The sequence below is a fragment of the Argopecten irradians genome, chromosome 12 (genome assembly GCF_041381155.1).
Source record: "Argopecten irradians isolate NY chromosome 12, Ai_NY, whole genome shotgun sequence".
Classification (NCBI taxonomy): Eukaryota; Metazoa; Mollusca; class Bivalvia; order Pectinida; family Pectinidae; genus Argopecten; species Argopecten irradians.
This window is the reverse complement of record NC_091145.1, coordinates 2,760,434-2,787,852: the sequence shown is the minus strand read 5'-3', so window position 1 is coordinate 2,787,852 and position 27,419 is coordinate 2,760,434. Positions and strand designations below refer to the sequence as shown.

The following is a 27,419-nucleotide window of genomic DNA, read 5'->3' as shown; positions in this document are numbered from 1 at the left end:
ACTATGTATTATTATTATATAGCATGAAGTCGGTGGTGGGCATTGTGTCTAATTGTTTAAATGCACAAGACCTAGATTGAGTAAACGCGAGTGGCAGATGCGTTGATTAAAGCTATAGATATATTCAAATGAAGACAAATAGACAAATAAATACTCTTCTCAGCATTCACTAGTTGTTTAACCTACATTAATAGTATCAAATGAAATAAAAATAATTGCTGCACATGGTTTTATTTAAGATGTTGTGTTATTAATACAAGGCCATGCTTTTTATTGATTTTACTAAATTATCATGAAGTCTCACTAAGTCAGATTTCGTAAACAGAGACATATATGGGTCAAATTCAGTATTTAAAAGTTCCTTGTTCCATAAACTACCTTGAATGGAACTTTACTATTTGTTTTCCTGACCATCAGATATTAAACATATACTTGAAGTAAATCTGTACATGTGCAACTATCTTTCATTTTGAAATTAAGAAAGAGCGTTGACGTCTAATGAATTAATGACATGGTTTGGGGAATAAATGATAAGCTCCGATTACGTGAATAATAATACATTGACTTACCTATGTACTTAGAGAGTTAAGATGTACCCGTATATCAAGCCATGCTTAAATTACCAAATTTTAATGGATTGCACTTATTGGAAGAGAGAAGAGGAATTTTTTTTTGTATAATTTTATTTTTCAGAAGTTTCCATGATGTAAATTAATGTTACATCAGACATCAGCACACAAATCATTCATAGTCTTCATTCACTCAGTCATCATCATCATCATTATCATACATATACCCACTCAATATAAAACGTCATTTATTAATCACCATATCCCACAGTAGCAAATTATATTTGATTACCATTACCACACTCAGTAAAGAGCATCACTATAGTTACAGCTTTGCACACTAACATTATCACTCAGTTCGCATCATCATTACCATGATCATCATCATTGTCAAAATATCCTTACTACATGTATTTTAATATCATTAATCAATAAATTTAAATCCTATATTTTGATATCATAATCAAAGTTATTACATGTCCTCTTATCCTCAAACATAACATCATTTATAATATCACCCACAACGACATCATTCATAAAAAATAATTGTATGAGGTAATCACTGTACTTTTTACATGTAAGAATGAGTTTTATTTTTAAAAATATCTTTATTGATTATGTGTGCAAACAAACAGAACAAACATACCAAAAACTAAGGAGAGACAGACAGACAGACAGAGAAAAGCAGACAGAGAGAGACAAGCAGACAGAGACAGACAGACAGACGGACACAGAGACAGACAGACAGAGAAAGAAAGGTGGGGTGTAACTATGAGACATCAAATATTCAACATTGCAAGAAAAGCAAAATTTGATTAGTTGTGGCAATAATATTCAAGGTCAGGAAGATAAATGAACAAGAGACGTTAAAAAAAAAGAAATCTGGGCAAATAATGTATACCTTTTACAATGCTACCAGTTTTTCCCATTTCTTCCAATTCTTATCAAACCTCCTTTCTTTAGCAGAATCACCTTTACTAGTAGTTATATATTTTTGTACTTTATAGTGGTCCTTGATAGTGTTGATTAAAGCATTTACACTTAAGGAGTTATGCAGACATCTCATCTTGTAAATATAATGTTTGATTATAATGGGAATTTCATTATCTATCCCATCATTTCCCAGATTCTGTGAAAGAAGACCAAAAAGATATGTTTCTTTATTAAAACTGAAGGTAATGACGAATGCATCTAAAAGATTTTCAAAAGTATAAAGAAGGGTTTGAACATCTTGGCATTCCCACAGCACATGTATGATAGTCTCAGTTTCAGAATTACAGAGAACACATAATGGAGAAATGACAACATGAGATTTAAAAAGTAGAGAGTTTGTAGTAAGAATATGATGATTCACTCTATACTGAAACCATTGAAGTTTTATGTTTTTAGTGATAGTGAAAGGAAGTTTGAAAAATTATTCCAAGTACGATTGTCAAAGTCAAAAGTCTTATTCCATTTTTTCTGTCCAGTTGGAATTATATTATTTTTAATAACAAAGTTGTAAAAGTGTTTAGATCCTTTTGGACTTCATTAGAAATAATTCAAGGTTGATTGGAATGTAAGAATATACAACATTAGCGTATGGGAGAACTGCATTGGTGAGAAGAGGAAATGATCAGACGAACCGAAGGTGCTTCACTAAACTATAATAGGCGAGTTTGTTTATCGTTGACGGTGGTATTCCCCTAAAGGCACTGATCGTATCTTCATATGAGACTAAACCATTTACAATAAGCTATCAATCTGTTTGTGAATAAACAGTCTTCTAAAGGTAGCTACATGTATCATATACACCAAGACATGTACATTCAGCACCTTTTATGTCTTTGAATTTATTTTATTTAACTCATTTCATTACTTAGATTCATTGTTAACCAAGTCAAATTAATTCAAACGCAAAACCCAAGCAGATATGAAATATTATATTAATTAACATATATATGCTTTGTTAGATACCAATAAGGAACCATGACTAAGCAGTCTATATTTGTATAGTAACAGATGTAAAACCGCTCCTACTGTGTCAGTATTTAAGGCCCCGGGGGCAAAGATGTACATGTAAGATGAAGGCGAGCGAAGAGCATATTGTATAAAACTTGTCTAATTTTAATAACTAATATACATGTTAATAATGAACATTAAGCAATTCTGTGCAGCAATGTTTCATAACAATGCCGCGATTATGACACTCTGTGACGTAATTTCGATGTTAATTAAATGAAGTTATGGTATATGATATTAGAAAACCAGGTGTTTTTACATATGTGAAGGTAAAAGTGAATTTACTCCCTTGAATACATGTATAAATGTATATGTGTGACTGTCACTGAAGACTCGCATGAGTGAACACTCTACCTGGTGTGTTAACAGACAGGTAAATACTAGTAAAACACAACGTCACGGGCCGTGTAACCAATAAGAATACAGTCTCAAGGTCATTGATGACCGTAAAATACATCAAGACAAGGTTTTCCGTCAACAGATGTATTTACTACCGGTCATTGGGTAATTAGCCACCTGAGGAGCTTCTAACTGTCACGAGTGTGTATTATTAGTACGACATCCTCTGTATTGACTGTGAGCTTATATGTTGGACATTTATATAAAAATGTACAAGCGAACTAGGTCATGCGGATTGGTGTCTGAATCTGTAAACGTCAACATCTGCGAGGATTTGAGATCAAAATCACGCCTTGTTTAGATTGAAGGTGTTTATGGTTTTACTTTGTGAGTTTTGATTGTATAATACTAATTAATGCAGCTACTGGAGACTAAGGGGCTGATATTACAATCTGACGGATGACTGTGAATACTGAGCATGACCTAGTAAGATACCTAACTTACACTACTGGACAAGGAAATACGTTTTGATCAAAGTGCATGTTATTGAATGAAAGGACACCGACAGAAGATTCTGCCATGGATGCTTTGATACATAACGTTGGCCATTCGGGTCAGCTTGGTCTAGGACAAGTCTCTGTTGGTCAGCTGGCTGGTAGTGGTCTGAACTTCGGACAAGTGACCTATGAGGAGTTGCACAGACCGGCCAAGGAGTTATCTCGTGAGGTAAGGGTACAAGGGACTTGAAATGTATCCAATTTACTTTTCGTGTTTTACACTACAAGCCTTACTACCAGTAAATCATACTATACTTATCTTTAATTTATTTTAATTTAATCAGTTATATAACATCCATCTTGTTGCATTTTCCTCTATAACACACCAGATACATTGTATCTGATATCTATTTTTAAAAATGACACCTTATAATCGTTGTTTAGTATACAGTTTACGTTGGTTAAAGTGATAAACTATTTGTAGAATTTATGTTGCTTCATTGAATCTTTTATTTTTTGTTTTTGTCCTGGATATTAACTTTTCTTCTTCTTAAACCATTTCATGATAAGTCCTTGCTCTAATTCTATTGGCACTTTGCCAATACATAAACAAGACCTGAATTACACCAGCATTGAATACACTAAGGGAATTCCACTAATTAATTATAATACCGCATAATTATCATCACGTAAGCACACAAGGAATAACTTAATTAGATTTGATTAAATGTAAAGAAACGCCCAAATGATTTATATTCCTACAAGAGAAATATTGCATGATATTAACCAAAACCGAAATAGTTGTCAACATATCATAGAAACAAAAGTTTACAGTTGTAAAATAGAAACTGAAAAAATGTATCGTCCGAAACAGGAAGTCTCTTTACAAGTTAATATTGTATCAGCTTTCCTTTTTGGGACAATTAACTGAACAAACCTGTATTGTTGTTTTTTAATTCATTATATGTATGCAGGAATCACAATTCTGATTGCATGACTCATGACAATCAATGTATCACTTACTTTTATTAAAATTAGAAAAAAAAGAAAGAGTCTATGGTGCAAAAGGCATGACTTATTCTAATCACAAACTAATTTTTTTCCAAACGCTCTGTTTTGCACGAACAACCGTTTAATAATGTCGCTCTGTTTTACCTAGGTATTGTATCAACTCTCACTAAAGCTGCAGAACACGACGAGAGGAAACTGGGCAAGCCTTGCTGAAGTTCTGGGCTATGCTAGGGACAAGATTGACGAGTTTGACCACCAATCTGCTGCCGAATACAAACCACCGGGCTACCTAGTACTACGTGACTGGACGAAACAGGAACGAGGTCGATCTATCTACGTTCTGCTGGAATCTTTGAAACAATGCGGTCGTCTAGACTGTGTTGTGTTTTTGGAACAAGAAGTGAAAAGTATGTGCATGTACATCATATCTTACACAATGCGTGAGGTTTAGAATACCTGTACGATTAGCTTATTTTTGGTTCGGTAATTATTACAAAACCTCCTAAGGGATCATATCTGTATAATGACCATTTACATGATAAGTAAACTTTCTTGTGGTTAAAAACGACAAGATTCTACATAATTATCTGTGTAAAAACTATCTGGCTGTGAATATAATTGTCTTTTCTCCTTGAAATGACTTTCAGACATGTATCAAAGATTTTTGTTAAATGGAGATTACAACGATTAACCTTCTTACACCAATAATCTAAGATACAAAGAGGCTATAAACAAATGCGAAATGCTCTTTGTAAAACAAAAATCAGCAATGTAACTTATTTATTTTTAGTGCGTGGTGTTTTATCAACCAACTCCTACTCAATCGTTATTCAGACACACTCTATGGGAATATCGCTGGTACTAAGGGTCATTATTAAATGCATTTTACATTTCTTTTTAAGACTTGCTCTCAATGAAGCTCCATCTGAAGATAACAGATGAGACCAACCCATCTAACACAGTCAAACCATATTTCCTAACTGTGCCCACACGTTGCCAAGCGACACTCAAGGATAGCCTGGAGAATGTGTTCGGCGGTGAGCTGCAGGATTACCAGATATGCGCCTCATGGATGGACAGGGCACACCGCTTTAAAGTAATATAGCTTTAAATCACTTTATATTTATATACCAGTTGATTCGCTTAGATTGTTTTTCTGTCCCGTTGGAATCTTTGTTCAGTTTCAGATGTTCGTTCCTTTTAGTAAAAGGGTTTGATCAGTGCGATTTATCATTAAATAAATAATAAAAATAATAGTAAAATGTCGACGATTTGTTAGTTGATATTAGAATTTCTTTAAGTACAAAATAAGAATATCCATAGAACAGAAAATAATCATTCAATGATGGGCATGGATTTACCTTTGAGGTGTATAGTAATATCATTTTAAATGTTGAATAAAATGACATCAGTTACTTTTATATTTCAGGGTATGCACCTGTCCGTACGTAGAACGAAGCGTTCATCGAAAGAGACATCGATGGTATCCTACCCAGAATGCTCTATTTACGAAAACCAGGGACGACAGAACAATCTGTCCGAGCCTAACCATCAGTTGAAAGGACACCATAAAAACGTCTATCCGGACAAAGATTTCAACAATGGAGAAAGAAATATTTTAGGAGACTATTGTGAAGGGGAGATATCACCTGTTACGAACACCCATGCCGGTGATCATAAACTCTGCCTTGAAGACTGTCCTGGCCACAAAGACTATGTCTCAGAGGAATGCTTGTATTGCGGCAAGTTTAGAACTTTCACACAGGTAAATACATTCTTGAAAATTAAATCAGCTAATTTTAATGTGTTAAGGAGGAAATATATTTATTTATATCTTAAAGCATTAGATACTCGTGAAAATCTTAATGAGAGTTTATACGATATGTAGCATAATCTCAGTATATTTACAAATTGCCAATTGCAATGGAGAATGACTATTATGTTTTGTTAATTTCAGAAAATATTTCACACGACTCTGAGTAAGGAGTCTAATAATGGCACTCTTCGAAAGATTCAGTCCGGTTTACATTGCCGAAGTTGTACATGTGATCTGTCGATGATTGGGAATACAGGAAGTGAACAATCCGTACTCGCTCCGCATAGGGCAGACGGTCGGTGTTTCATGACAAAACAAGAATTTGAGACTACCAAGAGAAAGCTTAGTGCCGATTCTGATAACGAGAATGTTGTATCATCTACCACCGATATGGATGTTGATGATGTGAAACGGTTAGGTAATTATGATTCAGAGACCGGCAAGACATCGTCGGAGGACACTTCAGGATATACAAGTAATGACCGGGCCGTGTCACCAAAGCATTGCAGCGAGTTTGTAGACGACCAAGAACAGACATTCCTGAAGGCACCGTACCACAGTCAGACGCACTGTAAGTTAGTGCGAGTGGTCACAGAAAATATCACTGTTGAAAATGACACTGAAAACATGTTGGCGGTCCGGCCGCGGGAAATGAATCGTTCTATTTCCGATTCGGCCGGCTGCTACCAACGACTGAACAGAGAAACTATGACTTACCGAGAAACTAATGTAGGACCATTCACTTTTGATAACGTACATGCAATACCTGGGCATAATCTTGGTACAATTGGTGACGTGTTCAGTCCTCACCACAGAAGTCCCATAGAACACTGTGATAACTCGGAGGACGGTTTCAAAAGTCGTGGAATGTTGTCTTCATATATAGATATGCAACAGAAGGCAGCGTCTAGAGGATCTGTGCAGAAGCAATATAGGACATCAAATATGGATATTACTATTGCGGGTAAGGACAGAGAAGATACAGTCACGTCTGAGTTCAGCGCTGAGAACACTAACACAATGCCAGATCACAGAGACAATACTCCTGCTAGGTTAACACAGATGATGGAAACGGTATCTCCAACACAAGACAACAACACTGAAAGATGTCCTCGGATTTCATCCAGTCGTCACGATACTCCTCCAACGCTACCCCCACGTAACAACAGGCCAACACCATACCCTAGCAAGTCCGGGGGAGCGGAGTCTAAGTTCATTCATCTTAATAAGGCGTTATGGAGGTACCCAGAATGGAGTCCACGGGGAAATGAAAATACGGTGAGTAGTACCAAGGTATGCTATTGGAAACATTTCCAATGTTAAAGTAACTTCATCTGATAACTTTGTTATGTTTTGTTTATCAATTATACATATAAATCTGACAAACGAAATAATCATTCAACATTAAATTGTAAATGTAATATTTATAACTATCTTCACAATTTACAAAATGTTCATACATGTATTTCACAATTATCAATCGAGGTTAAAAGTTCAGATATGTTTATTCGTCAGGTGGAGAACAAGATGCGACGCTACATTAATGTTGACGGACATTACCTATTGTGGTACATGACCTCCACAAAGACGCTTGTGCTCACTGTCAGGTAGGTTGCTATAGTTACAAATAATGTGTTTTCGGTTTGAAAACATTGTAGTTTCCTATGTATTATTTTATTATTACTAAATATGTTTTAAAGCTGATCATCTGTGCTCGTGGACAAATATTCTATGTTTATTATGTAGATAGCAATACAAATTAGTGTGCTAGACATTACTCAGCAAAAACATATTGCGAGACTGATCAATGTTAGTTTTGAGGCAGTAATTTGTGGGTTTGTAGTAACTTACAGGTACACATATTTATCACTATAAGGTATACTTAGTGACTATTTCAGTAAGCTTTATATTAAATATTCATAGTTACCTGAAGTTAAATACGTTTATATCTATGAAGATGCCCCAAGTATTTATAAATTTGACATAATTTATACGGGACGTAGATGTGGCGCAGTGGTAGAAGGCGCAGATATGTTTGGCTAGGCGATTGGGTGCCGTAGATCGTGAGTTCGAGGTCCGGATAGGGCTCGAACCAATAAATTGTCATGCTTTGTTAAATTCTGTTTCTTTGATATTTAAATTTGACATACTAAGAGTTTTTGTGAAGGAATTCTTAGAAGGTGTCAGGTTGACAGATGAACTCATTTGAAAAAAAAGTTTGTTTTGATAATAGACCGGAACTAGGATTATAGTGATATGCTTGAGTGAATTTCTGGAAACTTACAAGACGTATATAAGCCCTTTCCTTTTTCTCTGAATATTACATAACCTGTGATTCTATGTAAAGTAATAGAGACGAGCACTGTCAATAAGAAGACTACCAACCACAACAAGGATAGTCCTGTTTATCACAGTAACGCGGTGACCTAGTATTTAAGGTGTTCTTCTATATTACTTATAACACTCCAATTCTGGGTTTCAAGTTAATTTTCAAAATTGAACAGTTGTATTGCACTGACCGTCAGGTCGGTGATTTTCCGCCGGGTTTACCGGCTCTTTAACTAGGCAGTCTTTAGATGTTATAATAGGACAATATTCATCATAATTAAATACTGTTCAGTGACAATTACAGAAATGCTGATAAAACCAGGAAGGAATAAATAAGAAAACATAGATAATGCAATGGAATTTATGCGTTTTCTTGGTTTAAGGATTAGCTTTAATATATTCTTATTTTATGGAGATATATCAAACACAAAATCAGAGTGCATTTTATATAAACAGCGGAAGCATCATTCGTTTTTAATCTGTGTTTTTACCTTTTGCTTTCTACTTTCAGTCACCTAAGGAAACTGATACATTATGCAATATACATGACACAAGAGAACGGGGAGTTATCATACTTCATTTTCAAAGGCGAGACATTTCCAGACCTTGACAAACTTCTCTACCATTACAAACACAATGGTCTCAAGCCACAGTCCCTCCAGGGAGGCAAATCTAGGAGCTTCCTTCAGCAACAAAACACCAGGGGAAGCCGTCAGATGGCGCGGCTATCGCATGTTGAGTTACTTCACCCGGTTACCCAGCCAAGGGGGCGTACAAGTGTTTAAAAGAAGTGGAATATTAAATGAACTTGTAGAAGAACCCCATTGTTCTTGGAATTTTCAAAACCAAATCTAAATGATCCCTCTTCCAAGACGTGTTAAAGTGGTCAGCCCGATTTTCCGAGTGAACATCAATCCCATACAAGTATCGGACATTTGAACAGCGTACTACTACAATATAGACTAAGTTGGCGTAAAAGGTGATGAATTATCATAATATATCGTATTTGTCTTTTCAAGAAGGATGTCATATACTCTATACATTTTAACACGATGTAACTTTAAAAGGAAATGTGTGTAAGAAAAGTTTCGCCAACAATTTAGATACCACGACATCATCGAATGTTTTGTTATAATGGTATGTGTGTTAGCTGTGATACAATTCCGGATGGTGACCTTATTTCTAGTAACCTGATCTAGGGCTGATGTTAAACTGTTATATACCCACTATCCTGGGTATACTTGATACAATGCAATTGATTATAAAGCTTTCTACCACAATAGCCAGTGTTATTCAACTCTCAGGGTATCAAATAAACTATGCAGCTGTTGATTAACAATTTGTTTATACCACACGTGGTATAAACTCTGTACGCATTCTGATTGGCTGACACGATGAACTTTGACCGAACTACGTCTTTCTGAGTGTCGTGTCATCATTTTTCAACGTCATCAATAATCGAGTGACGTCATGCTATGCTGCGATCGCCGCTTAGCGCCAAAACTGCTGTTGGATTGCGTACTTATCTTCTCCACGCATTTCAATCGATTAAAATCGGATATTATTGTGGTAGAAACAGGTCACACGACTCGTGGGTGTTGGATATGGAATTTATTCCACACTCGTAAGTTATTTTTTAAAAGTTACAAAAGACACTCGCTAAAGCTCGTGTCTTTTGTAACTTTTAAAAAATAACTCACTCGTGTGGAATAAATTCCATATCCAACAGCCACTCGTTGTGTAACCTCTATATACTGTGTATATTAATCATGTTTTAAACGTAACGTCTTTGATATTTTATTAATGAAATAACATGAGGCATTTACATTTTGTTAGTCGTGAAATCTATATAAGACAATATAGATATACATATGTTTGTCTTTACATCTATGATATTTATTGTTATACTTACAAATTATGTTACAAATACTAAATCTTGTTTATTTATTTATAATATTGCTTAAAAATAAATTTATTTGTTACCATATAACCCATGTGTCCTGTGAGATGTGTGTTGTAAACGTATCATCATCATTTGTCTAAGTTTGATAATTTAGCTGATTTTCTCATTTATGTCTGCCGTTTTGTTTAAGCATATAACATATACTAGTTATTAAAATCGTAACCAAGTGAAGGAGACATATAATTCAGATACCTGAGCAGTTCAAGTCCTAGACATTTATTATTGGTTATCAGTACGGAAGGTACAAGTAATATATCATGTTGTATCCTTTACCCAACAATCGTTAGGCGATTCACGCGATAAACAACAATCTAATGTTAATGTATTGTATCAATCGGTGTTACTTATAACTGGCACTACAAAATATGCTTCAGTCATTTCATTTCTAGTTTATTCCATTTTGCATAATCTTCGAATTAAAGAAGATACCGCGATATTCAACACATCTCTTTATAAAAAAAAATCAGTTTAATTGAAAACCAGTTCATTCTGTGCACACTAACATCTGACATTCTAGCAATGTTCAGGTAGGTTACAGCTGCTAAACATTTTGAGCAAGATAGTCATATAACAGAGAATATCTGGTTTTAGGAAGCCTAAGAGGTATGCTTGAGTTCCGTAAATCCTTCTTCGTCTTCAATTCTGGATATTGAGCTATATCGTATACTACTGAACATCCCATTGAGGTCAGAAACGAGACGGAAGGCGGGATTGTCTGCCTCCATTTGCTGGCAGTATCAGCAGAACTTTGCTTGAACAAGCTCCATTTCTGTTTGGCTTTTTCTATAATTAAGTTAGACCCAGTCATATTACGAATCCGTATTTCGTCTCCTGAACTGAATTCATAATTTGCAAATTTGTACAAATCTTTTGTGACATTGATGGGGTCCATTGCCAAATCCTCATAAAATACCGTCCGCACTCTGTTAGGATTCTGTGCTTCTAAACGTTTAGATTCCATCAAGTCTTCCTTCATTTTACGACAAATACTTCTTGCAGTCTCCAAGGTGTTCTTCGTATTAGAAGGCCAGATTTCCATCCTGGAATTGATAACAGCTCGCGGATCTCTCATTAAATGTATGATTTTGAGATTTGGAAACTTACTCAGCATCCTTCCAACTAACCCTACGGTTACCCTGACAACCTTTGTAACAATAGAAGTGGCATTATTACACCGGAGAATCTGTTTGTTGAAACAGTTCTTGAGTTGTCCATCACAGTCCGTTAGTGACTTTGTCCAATTAAAGTCCCCTCGTCCCTTGGCAAAACTCCACAATGATATTTTGCCATCCATTAACCGGAAGTCACAACTGTATATGGACTTGAGGAACCCCAATGCATGCATGTCCATATTCACAGCCTCACTAGAAAGACAATAAATAAATAAATAAATAAATAGTTTGTGAATATGATGTTTTGAAATAACCATACGAAATCAACTAAACAAACTTTGAACCGTGGAATATTTATGTCTATGGAAAATAATACAGACTATTGTCATAGGCCTGACAATAGGCTTCAAAATCAAATCAGGAGATAAAAAATGAAAAATTGAAGACCTATGAAAATGCCATTAATCCTATATATTATATGTTAACTATCATCAACCCTACTACATGCTAATAATACATTGGCATCGTTGTTACATTATGGCACATATTTCATTACATGTTTTCATTTGAAACTTAAACGGTTAATTAAGATGGACGTTTACACATTTTCTTAAACACGATTTTGCTCTGTCTTAAACCTGCAAGATCTCAGTAAGCTTGCATTCAGATGATACTTTAACCAAAAAACCCTATTTATCAAAATGAAAATAATCCCCTAACTAGAAAATTTTAAATATCATTTTTTGATGTACTTAATTGACAACTCTAGTCAACGAATCATCTCCATGGGGATATTTCTAATTCTCATAATATCATATCCATCAAAAGAAATAATTACGAATCCTTGTTTCTTTACAAAAGTCAACATTTTTGTATAACAAGAGAAAACTTCCTTTTTATAATTCTATTGGCTTAGCATTCTCGCGTCGGCGTGACCTCAATAAAATTCCAACACATACATGTTTGTATAATAGGACATTTTTGACTGCACCTCTGTATTCCTTTTCTGTTAATGTGTATTATACATATGTATAAACATGTACATCCGGTTTGTAGGGAAACGAGTATTATATTTCTTTATAATGAGATAAACAACCTTTTGAGTAATAAAATGTTCTTTTCAATTTGAGAGGGACATAATTAACGTAATACCCGGTGCAAAATGACAGCTACATGTAGATTGTATTGAAATATAAATTCATTCAACTAGAAAGCTTTTATCATATAATCAGCTATTCTATCACAAAGAAAATAATAGCAACCCCGTTCCTGTTTGTATAAATGTTCTTTATAGCGCGCATGCAATACCATACCGAATTGGCAAAACAAAAACTTAACAAAAGAAACGGGAGTATATGAAATATATGTGCAGTTAGTAGGGGATTCTCAGTACTTCTGTACATATACTTGTGAATATTTCGATGGATGTAAAATGAAACACATGAGGAAACAATGTAATGAATCAATTTCATAAGATAAATGCTCTGGTTTTTTTGTGAATTATTTCTAGCGACAGGCAATAATGCCTGTGTGCAGACTAATCTACATAGCATAGACAAAGGTATATCCTTAAACCCAACGGGGTAGTAGTGAACATTTTTTTTCAAGCATCTGCTTGGTTCTTTCTTATTCTTTTCTTGTGTCCCCAGATATGATCTGATCTTACCTACAGTAGGTATCCATGGTGTTACAATGATATCCAGGTTTAAAGTAACCTAGTTTGCTAAGTCCGTACAAGGGTTCGTACAGGTAAAAGCTGCCCTCCCGTACCCCCATCAGCTCTCCTAAGAATGTTGATCCTCCGCGGATGTACCCGACTATCATGATATCAGATTCCCGTTTTTGTTGCCGCAGTGATTGGGTAGGTACGGTTATATTAGTAATATCCGTGAGCTGCGGATGTTTTCCTAAAACAACAAAACAATACAATGGAATGTCTACCAGTCGATGTAATATGATATGATTTTAAAATGTTATTTACACATGTAATGGGGAAATACACTCATTCTTATGTTCAAATGAACTTAAATGTGACTCAGCGATCTCGTGAACTTCATAAAAATGATAAAGAAATCCACAGTGATTTATTGCATATATACTATTGTAATCCATATTAATTTATTTCATGTAAAAATTTATATTTATTCATATTTAATGGTAAGAATATACTTATTGTTTAATCAACAATGTAATAATTTAACAGAACAGGATTGTATGTTTGTAAAACGTGTGGATACTTACGGGTTTTGTAGTGCGTTGGATTATTCAACAACTCAATGGAGCGTGTAAATATGAAAATAATAGGTAATATAATGAATATCGTCCAAAATACCACGTGTACATTCCGTGGTCGTTTCATTGTTGTACTGGTCAATATTGCCCTGCAATAGGTCACTTATTCTGTCAGACCATAGAGTAGCACGTTAATCCTAAAATCAGTTGACCATCAGCTGATGTGAAAATACATCCTAATAACCAGTAATGTTTCATTCAGCGACAGACACTTGTAAAAATCTAAATCCTAAATCCTCTTTTAGTTTATAAAGGTGAATTCAATTTACTCTAGTATATTGTCCACTAAAATTGTCTCAGATTCGTGCACCTCCTCCATCAGAATGCGAAAATTCAAAAACAACAATTCAAAGAACTATCTTCAGTCAGTAAGCTTATTTCACTGAACACTTGGCAGCTTTACACTAAGTACACGTACAAGTACATTGCGGGACTAGCATGGTTCTGTCGTGTTATATCGTGTTGTATCGATTTTGTATCGATATTGTATACCTTGCGAGTCGCCTGACCTATATCAGTGATCTGTAACGGTCCTTAGATATGCCTATCAGCAGTGATCAAGGTTTAAACGACAGATACCGAGTGGTTTTTGTACGTAGAAAGAATGATTTTGTTAAGTTCAATAAAAGGGGTCGGGTATTATAGATTTCGAACTGACTACCTCTGTGAAGTCTATATTTACTGCATTGTTTTTAATCATTCCTTATCTAAATTATATGATGAATATTTGCAATGCACATGTAGCTTGACGTCTCCTTTTGTCCTTGCAATATGTAAGTTTGTCTTAAATGTAAATATTTGTATCTTACTATACATACAATATAATGTAGTATGTATTTTTGTCAACCGATATCGAGAGCAGTTGTTCATCTCAATTTAGCATGTCCGTTAAATCAAATACACTTATTTCTACAAAGTAGCATAAATAATTAATGCAGATTTTGAGATTATGATAAGATACATTTGGGTGGAAATTTTAATTCTATTTTGTTTTGGAAATTTTAATTCTATTTTGTTTTTATAATCTTGTATCATTGTTGAGTTTCAAATTATTATATCTTGGGCATTTTGGCACTAGAAACTATACAGAGGTTCAAAATCACTCCTTAATTTGTGTCAGCAATGAATGCAAGTGATACGGAACTTAGTCTAATTATTTCCTACGAAATTCAATGTCATCACATTAGAGTTTAAGTTGTTGTAATATGACCTATGACATTCGATAATGCTGTAAACAACTAGTTTTCGCGTGCGACACATTTTTGCGTATTATGGGAAATCGCAAAAATATGGTCACTATTCAATATGTAAATTGCTAATATTAAAGTGACATACAATATGGGCATAATAACGACTAATTTTACTTCTGGTGACATCTCCCCCACCATACACACTTGGGTATTTTAGCTATAAAGCACTTCTGAAAACTCAAAAGTATATGTTGTACATTTTAGTTCGTGGGGTAATTGCACATTACCAGGGTTACCAGTTGTCCAGTTCAACCAGGCGCCAAATGGGTATGTCCTGTGTCGTTTTTATTTTAAATATTTGAATTTTTTTTATGAAAGTTAAAAAAGTCTAGACTGTCGCACGAAACAAAGCTCCCAAACCAGTACCTTACTATCCTATTAGAAGCCCTTATCACCTTTTCGATATCCAAACTGACTTCTCTGTGAACGGTATCACCACTGTGAATTCTGACCAGTGCTCGGTGATATATACTAGATATAACGGTTCATTAAAACGACATCTTGTAAAAATCAGACAATATTCTATGAATGTGTGATCACGTTTTATGTTGTTTAAAACTAAAGTTTCCCGGTAAACCTGAAACAATGGATGATGTAAATGATAAGATTGTGTATTGTAAAACAACACAACTTTTCACTTTCCGCCTTAGCAAATAGAGCCAAAGCCCCAACCATCTGAGCTACACAGACACGTTACAAATAACCGTTCTGATAGTGATACATGTTCTTTTTAGCGGACATTGAATTAAAATAATTTATCAAACACGTTTTTTCTCATTTTTCGATACCAAAGCATTTGAGAACCGCTTTTGGAGAACAGGGTTTAAGTTCTTTTTGTTACACTTAATAAAATGTGTCATGCTATACGTTTATCCTCCGATGTGCTATATGATCAAAAAAGGATTTTAGTTTTTTATTTTAGTTTAAAAAACTCAAGAGTCCCGTTAAACTCTGATAATATGTAATATATATATAAAGCAAGATAATTATTTAGCTTCCTCTTTAATTCAGGAGACTTAGAATGATAGCCATATTTGAACCTGCTGCATTGATCAATGATATACTATTCATGATATCTTTTTTCTTAATATGAAATGTGTTTATCAAACATTGCCTATTAACAGCATGTCCAACTTCGACTTTTTCTCATTATTTCTCCAGTTAGTATCCATAGGAATTCCTTTATTTTTTAAAATCTATCTCAGGGTTATATATACAAGGCGAATTGAAGAAAGGATCGTTTTTCAACGGCCTATTTACTCGATATGGGTTTTTTTATTATCATTGTGATCGATAAATGAAAATGAAATTTACTGGTCATTTACATATGCAAATTGCTCATTTAAATGTGACATGCAATTTGGGCATAATAACGACTAATTGTATTTCTGGTGACATTCCCCACCATACACACTTGGGTAATTTAGCTATAAAGCATTTCTGAAATCCAAGAATCAGGTGGGTTTTAATTTGCATGTCTCTTATCACGTTTTCAAATTAAATGTTTTGATCCGTAAATAATATTTGTCTTACACCACCAGGTCACACAACTCATCCGAAATATAACGATGCCGTCGTTTACATGTACCAGATGATTGAAATTTGTACTAAGACCAAGAGTGATATTCGTAGCCAGTCTAGGTTGTCACTCGAAACAAAGCTCCCAAACCAGTACCTTATTGTCGCATTACACGCCCTAATGACCTTTTCGATATCCAAACTGATTTCTCTTTTACCGGAATCACCACTCTGAATTCTGACCAGTGCTCGGTAATATGTACTAAATATAACGGCTCATTGTAACGACATCTAGTAAAAACCAGACTATATTTAATGAATGTGTGATCACGTTTCATGTTGTTTAAAACTGAAGTTTCCCGGTAAACCTGATATAATTTATGATGTGATTGGTAAAATTATGTATTGTAAAACAACACAACTTTATATCCTAAATGTAACGATGCCGTCGATTGCCAAAATGTCCAATTTCCGCCTGCCGTTGTCTAGGCCGAGTACAACTGTTTCTAGGGCTAAAAAATACACTATAGGTAAAATGTCATATGACGTATTTTGAATCTCCTATATCCAAAATAAATTGCCATGACCTATCGCATAATAAACGGCAAACTCAGGTACACTTACTAGATATATATTTCCATGTGAAATTAAAGTATTTTTGTACATTGTATTACCAAAGTTGACGTGACACATTGTCTACAATTTACATTTTTTCGTTTATTATAAGGACATCTTTAAAATACGGTTATTATTTTTTTTATTTCATACACTTGTCTTTGAGTACATTTATTTGATTTGACATACATTTCTTAATATCTATTTGACATGACAAAATTTTAAAAAAAAAAATAAAAAAATTAAAATAAAAAGCAGACCTCGTGATCATTCGAACTCCGAACCTTTAGCACATAGTGCCAACGCACCAACCATATGAGCTACACAGACACATTACTAATAGCCGTTCTGAAAATGATTCGTACTCTTTGTAGCGGACATTCAAATACTTTTAATCATATCTTTTTAGCTAAAGGATATCACAAATGGAATAAAATGAGGTAGGAATGATAACTCTTTTCCGAATATTTGACACCATGGTGTAAACGACCTTCGCCCATTTTGTGGACTAAGTTCACTTATCTAAATATAACTCCAAGATAATTTAAGTGTTTTATACGTGTATAATGTTTATGAAAAACTTGATTTTTGATTAATATTTGATCAACAAATACAATGGGGACAACCTACGTCACCGGAAGGGATATCGGGCACACAAAAACATTGAAAAAACGCCCGCTTCAAGATGAAAATCGGCTGAAATTATGACATACAAGCAATGCATCTTTTAAACCTATCGTGCGTCAAAGACAGTGTGTTGTTAGAGATTCTGTGGAGCTATTAAATATGGTCAAACTAGCTCAGATAATGCAAACACCTCGACACAATATTTTTCGACAGCAGGGATATCGGTCACATTTTATTCACTTAAAACGTTAAAAGTTGTAAATAAATAGATTTTGCTGCCACAAAACTGTCCCGTTTACTAATATGTAATATATGACTGTTGAAAGAAAATATTTTCATTCATTATATCTGCTTGTGGAGAAACATAGACGGTTCTTAATTAGAAATTATGAAAATGATATCGGTCACACTTAGAACTGTAGGGGTAACGGTCACATCCAAAGTTGCGAAAACTGAATATTACAGCATTGTACATGTAATCGTTATTTACGCATTCATGCAACTCCAATGGATACCCCGTCAAAATACTTTTATTGGATTTATCTTTTAAACCCCACTATCAGCAAATGGTTGGCGAGCTATAAAAATAGCCTTCCCCCATTGCTCGTCATCCGTCCGTCTTTTATTTCTGTTATTTCTCTGAAAGTACTGGAGGGGTTTCATATGTAGATCCAGTTTTGTATAATATATTTCGGAATCAATCCGAAATCGATTTATTTCGATACCGTTACATGTATTTGCCAGAGAGTATTAAGGATAATTTTCAAATTTCATGTTTAGAAAGTCATCTTTCTTGATTCTAATAGATGGACTTGTTGCTGTGGTTCAAATTCAACATGTGAGCTTAATACTTAATGAACCTTTCTGGAATTTTATAAGTTCAACATGTATCTCTCTCTCTTTACTCTTGTTGTGTATAATGCACCGATTGGAAAACGCGGTAGTCGACAACTTGAAGTTCGTTACCATGTAGACATACAATTATCAAATATCTTGTTCGATATAGACATTTTGATAATCATTTTTAAGATAGGAATGTATTTATTAATGCTCATTTTTTTAGACAGACAAGATTACAAAATAATGAATATTTGGCTATCTTGAAATTATTTGACTACCACGGTGCTTTATAGCATTCATATACATATATTTACTTTTTCACTGAAACCCTAATATGTATACTTACCAAGCGCATTTGACATTCAGGGGTGCATGATCTGCTATCCGCTTATTTTCAATTGATGTCATAATTTTTGTGCCATCGATCACAGAAAATGGCTGTTTCGTCCTTGACGATATTGATTTTTTTTCTTTATAGATACAAATATCTTCGGATGTTATCATATAAGTGTTATCAAATGAAAATATATTCATTAAATTGCATTCAGTTGACAATTAGGGGAGTATGAATGCCAACTGGACATCTGTTAATTCAACATGAAGCGCTGAAGATATTGGACCAACATGTTAAATTGACCGATTTGTAAATCCAATGATAAACGTCACGATATCTCTTGGCCCTCTTGCATGTTATCAATTGATTTGCTTTTATATTTTTTTTTGCATATGATCATTTGTGCTATTATTGTTAAGTTATCTGTGGAGAAATAATTAGTGAATTGACATGTAGAACCGTACTAACGCTATCAGCTAAAAACCCTCAGTGATCCTGTGTATCATGTATTCACGTATTTCTGTAGCTTATAGATCAGTGTGCTGAATGTACCTGAATGATTAGTTAGGGGAAACAACGCTGCAATATTTCAGCAATCTTTACGAAGCGACAAACCATTTCAAAATCTTTGGATGTGACCGTTACCCTGTGAACGACATCCTTTTTAAAAACAACAAACCACCAACTAGGTTATACAGCTATGTCACTTTTGTAGCGGATAAAATGAACGATAGCTACTACTTGAAATATAAGGTATTTTATATCAGTAAATAACAAAAAAGTTAAATAAAATACACTTGACATATTTTCGGTGAATATAATGTGACCAATAGCCACGCTTTGGAAAAAAAGACGGACGGATGATGAGCAATAGACGAAAAGCGATTTCAATAGCTCGTTAACCATTTGCTGATAGGGGAGGGGGTTAAAAAGTCGTCTTTCAAGATCAGATAAATTCAATAAAAGTATTTTGGCGTCTTACCCACAGTTTTCATAACTTTGGATGTGACCGTTACCCCTAAAGTTCTAAGTGTGACCGATATCACTTTCATAATTTCTAATTAAGCACCGTATATAATTCTCCACTAGCAGATATAATGAATGAAATATTTTCTTCCAACCGTCATATATTACATATTAGTAAACGGGACAGTTTTGTGGCAGCAAAATTTATTTATTTGAAATTTATAACGTTTTAGTGAATAAAATGTGACCGATATCCCTGCTGTCGGAAAATATTGTGTCGAGGTGTTTGCATAATCTGAGCTAGTTTGACGATATCTAATAATTTCACAGAGTCTCTAACAATACACTGTCTTTGACGCGAGATAGATTTAGAAGATGCGTTGCTTTTATGTCATAATTTCAGCCGATTTTCATCTTGAAGCGGGCGTTTTTTCAATGTTTTTTGTGTGCCCGATATCTCACTTCCTGTGACGTAGGTTGTCCCCATTGTATTGGCTCTACTGTTGTGTTGCGGATACAGTGATCAGTAAGTAGATTCTTCCATTGCACTCCGGTTGACTTCCGGTTGTCTCATGGTGGATCGCTTAGGTATATTACCATATCCTCCGTAACAGGTCAGAAGGGTTGGTGAGTTTAAAAAAAAATACTGTTGGAATTATGTAATTATCAAACAAAATGGTAAACAAAATTACCATTCAAATACAGCTCTTGTATATTTGAATGCATGCATTATTAAAAAATCCACCATCCAGCACACATTCTATGGGTTTGGCCTATTTTCCGCTATATAGTGTAGTAAGTACATATATAACGCGTGTTTGGACTATAACACAGCATACTTTAATATCGTCCCTATATCATTTGTTCTTCTGGACTGTATTTCTTAATGGTCACTCAAATGATTTTAAATATATGATATCAGGAAAAAAGTGTTTTTATAAGGTATTACTAAGCTTAGAATGGTTGTTTTCGTATCGAAATCTATATTTTTCTAGATATAATAAGAAGGTCGGTCAGTAACTTATCAAACCATGTAAATGGAACAACTACTGATAACTATGTAAATGGCATCATTCTTATCTATATATGAGTATTGTATATCTGTATAGACTAGCCTATCATCATGGCCACACGGTCTATTGTATTTCTGACTCTCTGTTTATTGCCCTTCTCGTATGGACAATACGATGTGTATTTGCCTGATCTTGCGGCCAAGCTTGGTGCTACGATCTTTGCTGAATTCATTTACAACTCCAGTCTTGGCCAGCCACTTTCTTCGCCTGGTAAGTATCCTAACTGACCTATCTGGTCAGTTACATCAAGTATTTGTAATATCTCTGTAGCGATATCATGTTCAGTGAATATCTGAATAAATTGAAGGAGTGTTAGTTTTAGTGAGTTTAAGATTGAAATATATTTGTGAGATTGAGACAGGCTTATCGTTTGATTTCACTCCTGGTTCCAATACAATTCAATAAAAATAGTTTAAACTACTATTAATATCCTTGCCGAAATGAGACCAAACGACTAGTGACCGTGTCACGTTTTTGACAGACAATTCCAAAAGTCACAACACATTGTAGTAAGTCAGCATTTTGCTGGTATCTCCTTAAAGCACCACAAATACATTAAGGTTTACTTTACAATCTGCAATCGGATAAAATAATCCTATGTCAGTGTGTAAACTTCAGTTCAAACAGTGAAGCTTTTTTTATTTTTCAAAAGATAGGTTAAAAGGATGTTATAGATGTATTCTCACTAAAATCCTAACCACCTATTACGTATATTGAGCCTTTAATGGTTCCACGATTGACGTACTAAAGCGTGTCTGTGGTTACCTATTGACATCAGATACACTTTCCACTTCCGGTTATGTACATTATGTAGATACTAGAAATGATCGATCGAAATACATCTCCACTCTCAATAGATTAGTCACCGGTATTATTATGATTCGAGCCAAAATGTAAATTATTTTGTTTTTTATTTTTGCCAGATTTGCTTCAAATTTACTGTTCTGATTTTCTTTTGGTTGCAAAACATCATTGAATTCATCTCAAACTGACGAGAAACTTGTTTGTTTCAGGCCCCATGACAATGTTTGCTCCCAATAACAGCGCCTTTTCTAAACTGTCACCTGCTGTGATAAAGTTACTGGACACTAATACTACAGAGATTGTCAATGTGATATTATACCACGTGTTGAATGAGGAGCTGAGGATTGACAATAACACAGAAAACGATATGTTGGTTGGTACCCTGGCTGGACCGTCAATCCGGATCAACGTATACCCCGTGTACAAAAACAGAAAATTCACCCATAACGTAGGTTATACGAGTAATGTTTCCATAACATACAACTTTAAGTAAATGTACGCGTATGTAGGTCATGACGATGATGACTTTAAAATGTGACATCTTTTATGCCATGATGAATATAAGTTGATATACTACGCTTATCATGTTTTTTATACTTTTTAAATCATGCTTTATCAAGTTAGGAGATCAATCAGCAAGATAGTTTAGAAGATTAAAAAGCCGCGATAGTTATATGTTTATTTGGATTCAATACAAATTCAAAATATAGAATATAAAAAGGAAGTAACCGGAAAGCGCCTTAAGAAGATGACAACTATACTATATTTATTCTGCCCTCACGATCTAACTGAATATATTTCCCTATTTACCTAAGGTTACGACAGTCTGCGGGAAGGTGGTTGTTAGTCCTGATAACGAGGCTGACAATGGAATCCTGCACGTGCTTGATGGCGTCTTATTCCCGCCACCTGGTACAATAATGACAGCAGTAAGGAAATGTCCGGAACTTAGCATACTGACGAAAGGTCTGATAGATATAGGGCTGAATGATATGCTGGAAGGTAAATAGCTCACCTACTTCACGTGGAAAGTGCATGATAGTCGCCGGAGACACGTTGTGGTCATAGCATGATTGCAAGACAAAGGATACTAATTTAAAAGTATAGTCGTCATCTAAACAACAATTATACATTTAAAACTAAAACTAATTTATGGAGAGCAATCGAGACGCATGAGGAAAATCAAATTTAATTTTGCACAGATAAATGACTATCCTCATCTGTTTTATAAACATTTCTTTATTAATTTGTCATTCACAAGTTAGGTTCCCCTTAAACTCTGTGAAATGTTGTTCATTTGCAAATCTTCGAAAGATGAAATACTAGTTATCTTTTGAAGCATTAATATATGTACCAAATGCCTTTTAGAAAATAAAAACTTGTAGCAATGTGTAAGTGATATTCATGATATGAACGCATAAAATGGCGTGTTAATTTTAGATTATATATAATATTCAGTGTGTGTGTAGGCTGCGTTTGAACAAAATGGAAAATACGCATATATAATCCGTAATCAAAGGTTAAGCTCTCCCGATTACATTGCGTAGGGAGCTATAAAAAGTACGAATATCTTAAAAATATAACCTTTTATTGTAATATTTATAAACTCTTAAAACTATCTTAAAATCCTTTTGATATTGAGGAATGCATGTAAGTGTTCGACAGACAGGTATCTGTCAACATAGATTAATTTTAGGTTAATTACTTTTGTATAAACGTATCTTTTGTACCTTGTGTAATGGGTCTTTAGCTTTTTACTCAGGGTTGTCGATGGAATGTGGCAGTATGAATACACGAGATATTGTGATAATAGCATCCGGATTGCTTGCATATGTATAGACATCTTTAGTAATGGGTTTTGAAGAAAAGTCCTTCATTGACAGTTTATTTTATATATAATTTAAAATAATTTTTATTATTATTAATACAGCAAATTTTTACTTGGACATAGCGTTTCCATTCATTATTGGTTTTGCTATATACAGATCACATAAATTATTTTAACCCATATTCCGTCGACTCCGACAAAGATGTTTTTCCTTCAATATTCAAATGAACTTAACTAAAAGCCCTTCAACGGTTATATCGACTTATAAAACTACTCTTCTCGTTTTCTCTCTATATAACACCTAATCTGTATTCGCTCATATTACAGGTGATGGACCACTCACGATATTTGCCCCGACGAATGCGGCATTTAACAAACTTCCGGCGGATCTGTTGCAAAAGTTGTTATCTAATACGACTGCTATGAAAGGTAAACAGTGTACTAGCCTAAAACAGTTGTACTTACCTTTAGAATTAGACATGCTCTGGTTTTCCAGAATTCTCACTGACTAATACAGTGGTCACGTGGTGATGATATTGAGAAATTTTAGAAACACCGAATTAACAATACACTGCACATATACTGTTATGACGGCAGAACCTACTGAGACAATATTTGAAATCACTAGCCGTGATCGTTGTATTCCTCAGGGCGGCGTCCTTAGACCATATCTATTTTTCTTGCAATCATCATAACCATAAAATGTCAATAATGACATTACAGTTTCAAATATAAATAACATTAGGACCATTCAGTAGTACGGTGGTATACTCTCTCAATCATTATAATATTCATAACGTAATGAACCTTATACATACAAATAGTTCTATGGACTTTTTGTCAACGACATAATTGGAAATACAGAGATAACGACAAAAAATACAATATCTTACTTCTCTGTCTCTTCCTTACAGAGGTTTTAACGTACCACATATGTGTGGGAACCCATTTTACCCAGGGGTTTCTAGCCAATCAGTTCTCTGACCGACTTCAAACGCTATCAACAGGTTACGTAACCGTTAACGTCACTGAGAGTAAGTGTATATTTTTGAATGTTGCGTTTGTAATTGTTCTGTTCACATATCCTATTAAATTTTTGTCTTGTAAAACTTGTCATATGTAGAAGGTGCGAGATAGTCAGAGTATCTGCAGAAAACCACTGACCTACGATCCTTATATGGCAACACCCCACGTGATATTCGAACTTAAAACCCAGAGGTGCAGCATTGCACTGTAACTCGTTAGTTTTCGTATCTGTGATTAACAGAACAAGAGCTGAATGGTATTATGAATGCTTGAGAAATCTAGCTGTACTATGATGACTTCCGTCTTATACCATATACTTTTTGCAGCCTATGCCATGGTAAACAACATCAAAATCACCTATCCTGACATCAACGCCAGCAACGGTGTGGTGCATGGAATGGACACCGTTTTACTTCCTCACAAGCGTCAATATGGTACATGACGTCGCATGAAAATGTTCTCGAAGAGCATGAGGATTGATATGTCACGCTATGCCTGAACCTATCTGATAGCATGATCATCATTTAAGTGCCGGAATTGTTTTACATGCTCCATGTATTGTTTAATTCAGAGAAGCATGTAGGAAAACAAAAAAAATGTGAACGGATGATATTATATTTTAAATGATGCTTTTGATGTTTTTACTTTTGTTTCAATTGTTGTTTTTATCTTTTGTTGTATGTGTCGGTGATGCTGGTTATGTTTTGGTAACAAAGTGGTCTTTTCTATTCAATAGATGATAACCGGACATTTTATTCAAAGTAAAACACTTTATCCAAACGTCACTCCCTGATTATGACTAGTAAACTGTCTTCAAATACACCCAGTTAAAACTTAATGTTGTTCATAAAATAAGTCAGTTTAGCTTGTCACAAACATTACCTGGACTTTCCGATTGAGCTAGTCATATCAACATATTTTAAGCCTTTTCTGGCACAAATTGTTTATCTAAATATCTAAATCATTTATACAATGCAATCAAATATAGAAATATTTTGTCATATGTCAATACAATCTGGGTCATGTTTTGTAGACTTTGAAAGTTTCTTGTTTATGCCTTTATTTAAGAAGTACAGGCAAGTTTAAGGAATGTGCCTTCAGTCTGGTATTTCCCTTTTAAGTTCTGTAATGACTAATTGAGTTTTTTTTGGTAGTTGTGAAATGAATATGTTGTCTGAATTTTATTATCATTTACTTCCTTGCACTTTAGTGCGTACACACGCGACGGAACAAACAAGGCAGAACAGCGATTATTTTGTTTAAATGGCTCGCCAAAGCTTTCAAAATATTGTCGACATTTAACATTTAATTTTTTTAATGTCGCTGCAAACATCTTATGTGCCACTTGGTTCCAATCAGGACACGGAAGCAACACAAGTGTATGAATATCATTATAAAAACAGTTTGGTTAAAATATTATTTCTCCCTTTCACTCAGATAAGAAAATATTTACTGCTTACTGCTGTGAGCACATTGTTGATCATTCCCATGTATTTTTTTCAACATATTGTTGCTGTCTTAACATTTCACTTCATTCAAACATAAAAATTACATATATACATAGAAATATACCTACGTATATACATAAAACTTTACATACATACATCAACATACATACATATAATAGTATTACCTCCTCTCATAGCAGAATGATTGAAGTAAGAAAGATAACTCTCATACAATAGGCGTGACGTTTAAGATTCAACGCAATACTTCATGACTGCGACATATACGTGTATATGTATACGTCTAATTGTAAAAATAGCTGAACCTCAAACTAATTGCAACAGAAGCAACTATGCATTTTTCTTACTCCCTGATATGTAGTAAATGATGTATTAAAATTCCCAAATAATCCCAAAAGGGGAAAATTGAAAAATATCAGCTTTTCTAAGACCTATATAGCCTCGCAGATAAGCACTGTAGATTAAGGGGGTAGGGTAATAAAATTATTCTTTCATGGAAAGTATTTATATGTATACAGTATATACTTGCAATATTACAATAAAGATAGATTAAACTTTGTTATGATATTTGTTTCTGTAAAAATCATTTTATTATGAAGGTCAATTAAAGGTCAAAACTGACGAATTGGTGAAAAAATGATGAAAAACCAGCAGTGCTTTCAGATTTACTCTCTTGTAGGTTTATAATGCATTTATATCACTTATACCATTTTCATCTTTGCACAAAAAAAATAAATTCAAACACACTACAAAATATAACCATGGCAACTATATAATGTCCCATTACATTGTTAGCTCGCTACTCGGAGCTTACGGAATCACTTTGGTGTCAGTGTCGGCGTCGGTGTTAGAAATCCCATGTTAAGGTTTTGGTTATGTGTTGTAATATATACTGCTATTTTTAACAACTGACATTAATTTCTACAATATACTTGGATTAAAATTGTTATGATAAGTATGGACAAGCATTTAAAGAAGGACAATGCTGGATTTGGATAATTTCAAGAGGCCCAATTGGCCGAAGTAGGCAGGTTAAGGTTTTGGTGCAAGTGATGTAATACTGTCATATGTCAGAACTGACATTTATTTCTGCAATAATTTTGGTTTATAATTGTGGTATATGGACAATGACTTAAAGAGGGAA

At 34.3% G+C, this 27,419-nt stretch overlaps 3 protein-coding genes across 3 annotated transcripts; 2 read left to right on the top strand and 1 right to left on the bottom strand.

Moving 5' to 3' along the window:
* The first annotated feature begins 3,006 nt into the window (after positions 1 to 3,006).
* On the top strand, positions 3,007 to 10,407 carry LOC138335979 (uncharacterized). Its single transcript, XM_069285206.1, has 7 exons — positions 3,007 to 3,635; positions 4,566 to 4,824; positions 5,320 to 5,513; positions 5,847 to 6,182; positions 6,375 to 7,511; positions 7,749 to 7,840; positions 9,073 to 10,407. Exons 1-7 carry the CDS (start codon positions 3,450 to 3,452, stop codon positions 9,344 to 9,346), a joined length of 2,478 nt encoding a protein of 825 aa, XP_069141307.1. The 5' UTR covers positions 3,007 to 3,449; the 3' UTR covers positions 9,347 to 10,407.
* A 61-nt stretch (positions 10,408 to 10,468) lies between these two features.
* On the bottom strand, positions 10,469 to 14,425 carry LOC138335980 (carbohydrate sulfotransferase 1-like). Its single transcript, XM_069285207.1, has 3 exons — positions 13,878 to 14,425; positions 13,303 to 13,543; positions 10,469 to 11,888 (listed from the first exon to the last, which is right to left on the bottom strand). The coding sequence occupies exons 1-3, from the start codon at positions 13,993 to 13,995 to the stop codon at positions 11,066 to 11,068; spliced, it is 1,182 nt and encodes a 393-aa protein (XP_069141308.1). The 5' UTR covers positions 13,996 to 14,425; the 3' UTR covers positions 10,469 to 11,065.
* A 6,295-nt stretch (positions 14,426 to 20,720) lies between these two features.
* On the top strand, positions 20,721 to 25,453 carry LOC138336139 (transforming growth factor-beta-induced protein ig-h3-like). The gene is made up of 6 exons (XM_069285458.1): positions 20,721 to 21,361; positions 22,165 to 22,403; positions 22,771 to 22,957; positions 24,111 to 24,212; positions 24,698 to 24,817; positions 25,136 to 25,453. The coding sequence occupies exons 1-6, from the start codon at positions 21,202 to 21,204 to the stop codon at positions 25,249 to 25,251; spliced, it is 924 nt and encodes a 307-aa protein (XP_069141559.1). The 5' UTR covers positions 20,721 to 21,201; the 3' UTR covers positions 25,252 to 25,453.
* The last annotated feature ends 1,966 nt before the right edge of the window (positions 25,454 to 27,419 follow it).

Bases quoted from the DNA above. Each gene is read 5' to 3' on its own strand.
- LOC138335979 (XM_069285206.1), top strand. From the start codon at position 3,450: ATGTTATTGAATGAAAGGACACCGACAGAAGATTCTGCCATGGATGCT. The intron at 3,636-4,565 runs GTAAGGGTACAA...TGTTTTACCTAG, and splicing joins CCAAGGAGTTATCTCGTGAG to GTATTGTATCAACTCTCACT. The intron at 5,514-5,846 runs GTAATATAGCTT...TTTATATTTCAG, and splicing joins ACAGGGCACACCGCTTTAAA to GGTATGCACCTGTCCGTACG.
- LOC138335980 (XM_069285207.1), bottom strand. From the start codon at position 13,995: ATGAAACGACCACGGAATGTACACGTGGTATTTTGGACGATATTCATT. The intron at 13,544-13,877 runs GTAAGTATCCAC...TTGTTGTTTTAG, and splicing joins TCCAACGCACTACAAAACCC to GAAAACATCCGCAGCTCACG. The intron at 11,889-13,302 runs GTAAGATCAGAT...TTGTCTTTCTAG, and splicing joins ACCATGGATACCTACTGTAG to TGAGGCTGTGAATATGGACA.
- LOC138336139 (XM_069285458.1), top strand. From the start codon at position 21,202: ATGGCCACACGGTCTATTGTATTTCTGACTCTCTGTTTATTGCCCTTC. The intron at 22,404-22,770 runs GTAGGTTATACG...TATTTACCTAAG, and splicing joins ACAGAAAATTCACCCATAAC to GTTACGACAGTCTGCGGGAA. The intron at 22,958-24,110 runs GTAAATAGCTCA...CTCATATTACAG, and splicing joins GCTGAATGATATGCTGGAAG to GTGATGGACCACTCACGATA.